The following is a 9,080-nucleotide window of genomic DNA, read 5'->3' as shown; positions in this document are numbered from 1 at the left end:
TAGTTTTCAACATTCACTTTTATAAGATTTTGAGTTCTTAAATTTCCCCTCTCCCCTCCCCCATTCCCAAGACCGCAAGCAATATAACAGTCGTGAAAGAAGAATCAGAACAAAAGGAAAAAACCAGGAGAAAGAAAAACAAACAAAATAGCACGCTTCTATCTGCTTTCAGACTCCACATTTGTGACTCTATAATAGGGGGGGACGCGCAGGTGACCCTCTTTAAAATGATGTCCCTTTAATAGAGTAAAGGAAAACAGAATGACTATATGACCACAGGAGATAAAACACTCAGACGGCGTTGGCTTTGTTTTGAAGGAGGTGGTGGTGAGGGAGTGCTGCCGCTCAGTCTTTGGGACGCCGGGGCCACACGTACAGGGCAGCGGGCTCAGCGGCAGGGGAGGGGGTGCGAAGGCCGGTCTCGAAGGGATGCTCCGCTCGCTCGCAGGCCGAGCTCCCCTCCCGTGGCCTCAGGGAGCTTGAGCCCAGGCCAGCGCCACTGGCCTCCCCCTCCTCCTCCCAAGGCCGACCTCCCGCCTGCCGTGACTCAGCGTTTCCTCGTCGCTGCGGGCGGGCAGGCTAAGGACACCGGCTCCGCTCGGGCCTGGCCCGACGGGGGCTCCTCCCGGCGCAGCCTCCCGCGTCCCCGCCCCCTCCTCCGCGGGGCCCTCCCCGCAGCGGCCGCAGCGGCGACTACAACCCCAGGAGCCCCAGCAGTCGCCGCAGTCCAGCCGCCGCCGCCACTACCGCAGCATCAGCCGAGGCAGCAGCCGCGCCCCCCACGTCCCGACGCCGCCGCCGCCTGTCCCGCCCCCCCAGAGCCCCCCGCGCACGCGAAGCCTCCCAGACGCCGCCGCCGCCGCCGCCGCACGAGCCTCCCGCCCTCGAGCCCAGCAGCCATGGAAGCCTCGGTGCACACCCTCTACACCCAGAAGCGGGGCTACGACTTGACGCGGAATCCCCACCTCAACAAGGTACCCGAGCACCGGCCCACGCCGGCTCCCACACCCGCCCTGGGGCAGGAGCGGTCTCTCCCGGCCACCCCCGGGGCCAGGCTCGGGCATCGCCCCGGAGGTGCCGTGGTCCTCACACCCGGGGGGCTCAGCCCTCCTCCTTCTCTGGGAGGCTCCGTCATCCTCCTGCTCAGGGAGGCTCATTCATCTTCCTTCTGGAGGAGGCGCACCCCCACATTCAGTCATCATGCTGCTCAGCGAGGCTCAGTCCTTACATAGACTCAGTCATTCTTTCTTGCTTTGGGAGGCTCCCACCCGTCTCCCTGTGCTCAGGGAAGCGCAGTCACCTTTATGCCCAGGCTTAGTTCTTACTGTGCTCAGACTCAGTCCTCCCGACATTCAGAGGGCTAGTCCTGTCCATAGTCATTCATAGGCTCAGCCATAGGCTCCTGAGTTCACACTTACAGGCTCTGTCTGTTTTATACTTTGACAAGCTCCAGCGTTGCTTAACGGTCACTCTCAAAGCCCCATCATGGGCCCACAATCATCATCATAACAGCAACTAACATTTATATAGCACTAACCGCGTGAGGCTTTGTGCTTGACAGTCATTTCGTTTGATCCTCAAAATCCTTGGAAGTAGGTGTTATTATCTCCATTTTTACAGATGAGGAAACTGAGGCAAACAAGTTAATTGACTTGCTCAGGGTCACACAACTTCCACCTGTTTGAGGTGGAGTTTGTTCTTTCTGGCTGCAGAAAGATGAAGCTAGGTTTCATAGTAGATAGTGATTGGCCTGTAGTCAGGAAGACCCATCTCGAGTTCCAAATCTGGCCTCAGATGCTTATTAGCTGTGTGACTAGGCAAGATATTTTACCCCTTTGCCTCAGTTTTTCATCTGTGAAATCAGGGGGAGAAGAAAATGGCAAACCACTCCTGGATCTTTTGCTAAGAAAATCTTAAATGGGATCTTGAAGATCATGACTGAACAGCAACTTTCTGACTGCAGGCTCAGTGCTGTCTCCACCCTGCCACCTAGCTGCCCTAAGTCCAGTGAGGTTCACTGGCAGCCAGCATGGATCGATGACATAGTCACCTCTCCAGTTTCACAGGCACAGAGAGAGACTGTTCACTCACTTGTTCATGGAGTCAGTCCTGTACTCCTCCTGCACACTCACAGGCTCATTCATTTGTTCACTGTTGTGCATGGGCTCATTCATGTGCACTGTTATGCCCAAGCTCAGTCAGATGCTTACATAATCACAGATCTAGTCATATGTTCATTCTGACAGTCCAACATATGTTCACTTTTAAGGAGTGTGGCTAAATGGGACCAATCGTTTTGGGGAGACACACTGAGGCTCTGTTATTAGTTTGGGTTAGATTGTTGTGAAATGTAATAAGGCATATGTCAGTTAATGGAGATTGGAGTGAGGGAAATGGACATATAGGCCTCACAGATAACAAATAAGTTCTTACTGGGTATTTTTATATTGTAATATAGAAGTAAAGCTTTCTGGGTAACTCTGACATAATCTGGGAGCTTTGTAGGCAGAAAGAACCCGTCCAGATTACAGGTTTCTCAATGTCTTAATTACGTTTTCACTTTTGAATCTGGCATTATTCAGGGTGAGATGTTACTAGGCCTCTTTGTTTTTGTTGATGGTGTATTTTTTTGTATGCTGTTGCTCAGAAAATCTGGGATTTTGGTAGTGGTTGGCTGAATTAATCATCCTCCTTGGGACCTAAACGTACCTATTAGGAAATTTTCTGAAATGAAAAGAAGTTTTAAATTTATAGTTTGATTTATTTTGGCCAAGGTATTGACCAAGGGCTAGTCACACTAAATATTGTTCTGCTACTTTGTGTGTTACTTATCCAGATCATAAACCCTTTACACCTTCATAAGTTTGTGACTCATAATGGTTTTAATGAGTTCTTAAGACTAAAACAGTTCATGTCCTGGCCAGTCCTCTGGTGATGAGCCTCTCTTGTTATGATCATCATTAATGATTTTAAAATAATATAATTTGGAGATCTGTGATTTTTTTTCAGATTTGTGTGCCAGTATTATTTTTTTGAAAAACATATTATTATAAGCACATATAGGGCATTTTTAGAATTGCTTGTTTGTGGTACAGCATTTCGTTTCATAAATGTTTTCATTATTCTAATTTTCTTTTTTCTTTAAAATAACTTTTATCATTAGTTTGTTGTCAATTGCTTTTTATTTGTTGCTTTTCCACAGGTTGGGCTTGATTTTCAGAAACCCCGATATGTAATTTGATATATGCTTTTTCATGTGTTAATACCATGCTGTACCATATTAAGGGTTTATCATTAGAGAAGAATCACTGTAAGTAGTGTAACCTGTTTGAATTTCCTCAAATTAAGAAGCAGGAAGCCTTTTAGAAGGGAAGAGTTCAATAGGCAATCTGAATAAAGGTGAGTACACTCTTGTTGATGATGAATTGTTTCAGTCGTGTCTGACTCTTCCTGATCCCATTTTGGGTTTTCTTAGCAGACATAATGGAGTGGTTTGCCGTTTTCTTCTCCAGCTCATTTTACACATGAGGAAACGGAGGCAAACAAAGCTAAGTGATTTTGCCCAGGGTCACAGAGCTAGTGAGTATCTGAGGCTGCATTTGAGCCTAGGTTTTCCTGACCCCAGGTCCTAGCACTCTTTCCACGGTGCCACCTAGCTGCCCCCGAATTCACTTTTAGTGCCTTTGTATTAAGAATTTATGACATTAAAATCCTTTTAAGTTCTCACCTGCCCACAAGGAGAATAGTACCACTATTTAGATTTTAAAGGGGAAGCAAATGATTGTGTCAATGTGTTCAAGAACAAATTTTTTAGTTCCTTATCATTTAGATTTTGCTAATTATATTTTTTACTGCATATCATCTCTCATGTCTTATGGCACTCATCATGTTCTGCCCTCTGCTGTATGTGTATACATTTGAGATATTATTGGATATACAGTGCTTTGCAAACCTTAAAGCACCCGACAAATGACCATTATTACTTTTGTTATCATTATTAACCTCTACTCAGTAGTAACCTTGAGAGCAGAGATTGGGAAGAGCTGTCAACACTCGCTACTTCTCCTTTCTCTATTCTCACATCTCTGCCCTTTGCAATATGACTTCTGACCTCATTATTGAACTGAAACTGCTTTCCCTCACTTGCCTAATGTAATGTTTTTTTTCTCAGCCCTCATCCATCTCAACAACCTTGTAGTTTTAAACACTTAATCACCTTCTGCTCTTGAATATTCTCTGTGTTTTTATGACACTGCTGTTTCTTGCCTCCTTCCTTACATGCGTCTTTCTTAGTCTTCCTTTGCTGGTTCATCATTCATATCTTGCTCCCTAAATTTTTGTTCTGACCTGAATCCTCTTCTCTTTACGCTCTCATTTCATTTTTTTGCACGAGTTTAATTAACTAATATGCAGATGATTCTTAGAATTATATTCAGCCCTAGTCCATGTTGAATTTCAGTAACATCTCTACCTGCCTACTAGATATTTCAGACTTCATGTCCTCACAAACTCGATTTGTCAGAAATTGGATTCATTATCTTTCTCCCCAAATCTACATCTTTCTTAATTTTCCTATTTCTGTCAAGGATATTAGCATTTCTCTTTGGTTCTCTTAGGTTTCCAACTGTAGTGTTATGGTTAATCTTCCACTCTCCATTTATGCATTTATTTGCCACATCTCATAGTTTTACCTCTACTCTTTACTCACACAGCCACCCCCTTAGTTCAGACACTCATCTCTCCTAAATGGTGTCTTTGCCTCAAGTCTTTCCTGACTCTAATCTATTATCCACACAGCTGTCAAAGTGATTTTCTTAAATGCAGGTCTTACCATATTTAGCTCTCTATTCAGTAATCTCCAGTGGCAATTAATTACCCCCCAAACCTGCCTTTCCAGACTTACTCAATTATTCTCTTTCTCACATTCTACAGTCCAGCCAAACTGACCTTGCTGCTTCTCAAACATGATGCTTCATTTCATTTCTGCCTCTATCCCATGACTGCCCTCCATATTTGGTATGCACTCTTAGCTAGCCTTTGCTTCTCAGATTTCCATCTTTCCTTTAAAACTCTGATATGGTTTCACCTTCTGAACAGTAGGAGCTGCTCTCCTGCTCTCTTAATTCTCTCTGTGTTATGTATATTTCCTACATACTTATTTATGTCCTATTGCCTTCTCCCTATGGGCAGGGTCTATTTTTTTTTGTCTTTGTACCCCTGGTACCTAGTGCAACCCCTTGTGTATTGTGGGTGCTTAATAAATGTTTATTGATTGATTTGTATTATTTTTGCGTTTTATATAGTGTCTTACACATAGTAGATACTCAATGTAAATGAATTGAAATTTAGTTTATTTTATACTTTAAGAGCCGTTAATTTTTCCTTCTCTTACATAGGTATAATACAATAATATACTCTGAGGATGGCAAAATTTTCTAGCCTCAAACTTAACAGGCTGTAAGACCCAATATAGTTCATCATATTTTGACCATGTACGCTAGGCCAGGGGGTATTCTAATGTTGCTTCATTAACTAGAATTCTGGCTACTTTTGTGATTATCCTGAGTCAGTGGATTCAGATAAACTTTATAAAATACTAGAATTTACATCCACACTCAGCTTAAATCTCATGTCCTCCATGGAATGTTCTTTGATCAATTCAGCCTTTGATTATCATTCCCTTCTAGAATTCTGGAGAGTTAAACCATAAAGGGACCATAGAGGTCATCATTTTATCAATAATTTATCAATAAGAACAAAGACCCCACCAACCCTACCCTGAATGCTTATAACATATCATTCAATGGACACTTAGCATATGTATTGCTGTGATTAGGAAAAAAAAAAGGATGTGCCCTGCCTTCCCAACTAGATTGTAAACCCTTTTGAGTGATAGGAATCTTTGTTTTTTTTAATATCTCTGATGCCTATCATATTGCCCACAACTAGGGGACTTCAGCATACATATTGATATTTTCTCAAAACACCCTTACTTCCCAGTTCCTAGGCTCACTCATTTCCCATGACCTACTCCTTCACCCTGCCTCAGCTATATTCAGAGATGGCCATTACTGTTGATCTTGCTGTTACTTGCAAATGCCAATCTTCTATGTTTATAAAATCCAAAATACCCTTATCTGAAGAGCCTTATTCTTTATCTTCACCATGACCTCCAATACCTTCACCCCTTAGTTCTTTCCTAGGCTAACATTCCTGCCCTGGCTACACTCTCCTCCCTCCACCTTCTTAACGCCTTAGTGAACCAATTAACTTTACACAGTCCTTTTCTCTTGAATCTTTTGCTCATTTTATTTTAATGCCAGTCTTACTCTGCCAATCTTCAGCTTTGGCTTACTCCCACCATCTCCTGCCTTTTCTCCTACTTGTGTGCTGCTGAACAAAGTTGGAGAAAGTCATAAAATCATGCTGAATGGGTCCATTATACATTTATATAACATTAGCTCAACTGAGGCCTCATTGCCACAAAGCAGTTCTTTTATACCTTCCTAACTGATTTGAGTATCATACTCACCACAATAGCTTCTCCAAATCTTTTCATCACCTCTTAAACCTCTGATGGTCCTTCTACTCCCAAATCTCTCAACTGAGAAGTTTGCCTCATATTTCACTGAAAAAAAAATTAAGGCTGTTCACTGAGAATTTCCTCTTTTTTTCCTCCTCTTCATCTTTCATCTCCCAGATGACTTCTGGCACTATCGCTGTAGCAGCAAGCACCCCAGCATCCCCAGGGTGGCTGCCAACACAGGTTCTTAGATCTGCTTTGTTAAAGGAAAGCAACTCAAAATGGGTTAACAAGCTTACTTTAATCAGTCAAATATGTATCATTTACCTAGTTCAGGGGAAAAAGGTCAGCACCCCGAACTTCAGAGTATACAGACAGAATTATCGAGACAGAGAAACAGATCAAGTAGACAGGTTTCCAAACTGTCCAACCATTACATCCATACCAAATCAACATCTGGGTTTTTCAAAGTGTGTGTGTGGGGGGGTGGCTCTCAACAAGGGCTTCCCAGAGTCTCATCTGATCAAATCACAGAACACTTCTCAAAGTGAGCCCCAAAACAAAGCCTCAAATCAGGGATTATATAGCCTGCTCCTGGCCCAGAGAATGTAACAACCTTCTGGACCCACTGGCCAATCAAAAAGTATCTACTGAAAAACAAGCCTCCCACCCCAGGCTCCTGGTGCACTTTAGCCTAGGGGCAGGGAAGATCTTAAAAATTTACATTCCCATTACAATCACTTACTTCACAAACTCTGCCTTACAAAGTAAAGTGGCCTTTCTTGCTAACACTAGCCCTTCTTGCCAAGGCTAACCCTTATGCATGTGCAAGTGATACCATTCTATCCTGTCTATTCCAACAAATTTCCCCCTCTGTTATTCTCTTTCATTTTTCTTCAATCTCTTGTCTACTGGGTGCTTCCCTAGTGCCTCCAAACTTGCTGATGTCTTCCCCATCTTCAAAAGAATACTCACTTCATTCATTCATCCCTTTTAATTATAAACCATATCTTACCTCGGGGCCTCCACTTCTTTCCTCTCATTCTTTTCTTAACTCTCTACAATCTGTTTTCCAATGTTATTGTTCAATTGAAACTGCACTCTCCAAAGTTACTATGTCTTAATTGCCAAATCTAATGTCCTTTTCTCAGTTCCTATCCTTTTTGAATTTCCAACAACCTTTGATACTAACAATCACCTTCTTCTTGATAGCCTCTTTTCTCTGGGTTTTTGTGACACTGCTCTGCCCTATTTTTCACTCTACCTATCTGACCATTCTTCCTCAGTCTTTGCTGGATCTTCATTCAAGTCACTCCCACTAAATGGCTTTGGATTTTTGAATTCTCTTCTCCCTTTATGTCATTTTGCTTGATAGTCTCATTAGCTCCCATAGATTCAATTAAAGTTATCACTTCTACATTGCAGTTTTCCCCATTGCAGTTTCGATATGTCATGGGTAGACTTTAAAAATTAAATGACAATTTTGGGGGAGTTTTGTGGAAGCCACAGATAACATGCAAAGGCTAGTAGGTGACACAGAAAAAGTTTAGAAACTCAGAAATGCATAAAATATATGTAAAGTATTGTATAACATCAACATATTTTATCTTTTAATACCATAGCAATTCAGACTTTTTCTCTGGTATGAAGGGAAGGCCAAAAAATTATACATGGTTTTTCCAGATCACAGGGGCATCATACCTGTGCAATGATTCTCAGATCTGTTTATCCATCCAGCTCTAACCTCTGCTGACCTCCAATATTTTATCTCCAACTCCTGTTAGATGTCTTGAACTGGACATTCCACAGACATCTTAAACTCAGCATGTTCAGAATTATACCCATTATCTTTCTTCCCAAACTTTCTCTTCTTAACTTCCTATTGATGTTGTTGTTTGTCTTTTGTTCTCCAAGAGGACCATGGATCATCAGGGAGGTGATGTCATTACATGCAAGTGAATTGGATTTAAGTGAGGAAAGACTGTGTAAAGTCACCAGTCTCACTTTCTCCTCTGGAGCCATTTGGGTCCAATGGCAAGATATAGATCAGGATGACTGGAGAAGGCCCTGGCAGCCATAGAAGACCTTGGCCTTTTTAAGCTAAGGTCTTTAACAGGTCTCAGTTTGACTAAGGCAATGGTTATTTGGTGATTAAGGTCATTATTGTTAAAGGTATCCCCATTCTCCCAATCACTAAGGCTTGCAACCTGGTTGTCATCTGCAACTTCATACCCTCTTACCCTCCATATCTAATCTATTGCCTAGATCTACCAATTTTATCTTCTAACATCACTCATATATGAACCTTTTCTCCTGTGACATGGCTACCATCTTAGTTCATCACTTCAGACCTGTACTATTGCAAACTGTTTTTTGTCAAACTGTTTTTCCTAGAGACTAGGTCTGACGATGTCACTGCTGCATCCCTGCCTCCCCCATTTAATAAACTTTACTGGCTCCTTTTTGTCACCAAGATAAAATATGAAGTCCTCTGGCATTCAAATCCCTTCATAAACTCTCCCCATTTTTAGTCTTCAACCTCCCCTCCCCCCCCCCC

The 9,080-nt window shown here is 42.6% G+C and overlaps 1 protein-coding gene across 1 annotated transcript in view; it reads left to right on the top strand.

The window, feature by feature from the left end:
- Positions 1-254: 254 nt before the first annotated feature.
- The window catches only part of ME1 (malic enzyme 1), a 286,728-nt gene continuing 277,902 nt past the window's right edge, over positions 255-9,080 (top strand). The window contains 3 exon segments of the mRNA XM_069065073.1: positions 255-592; positions 594-886; positions 889-974. Coding sequence (XP_068921174.1) covers positions 270-592; positions 594-886; positions 889-974 — 702 coding nt within the window. The 5' untranslated portion in view covers positions 255-269.

This window comes from Petaurus breviceps, unplaced genomic scaffold (genome assembly GCF_028583685.1).
Source record: "Petaurus breviceps papuanus isolate PSGF00001 unplaced genomic scaffold, PetGlider_PUasm1.0 90667, whole genome shotgun sequence".
In the NCBI taxonomy this organism is placed as follows: domain Eukaryota; kingdom Metazoa; phylum Chordata; class Mammalia; order Diprotodontia; family Petauridae; genus Petaurus; species Petaurus breviceps.
The sequence above is the reverse complement of the archived record's forward strand: the minus strand, read 5'-3'. Positions and strand labels throughout refer to the sequence as shown.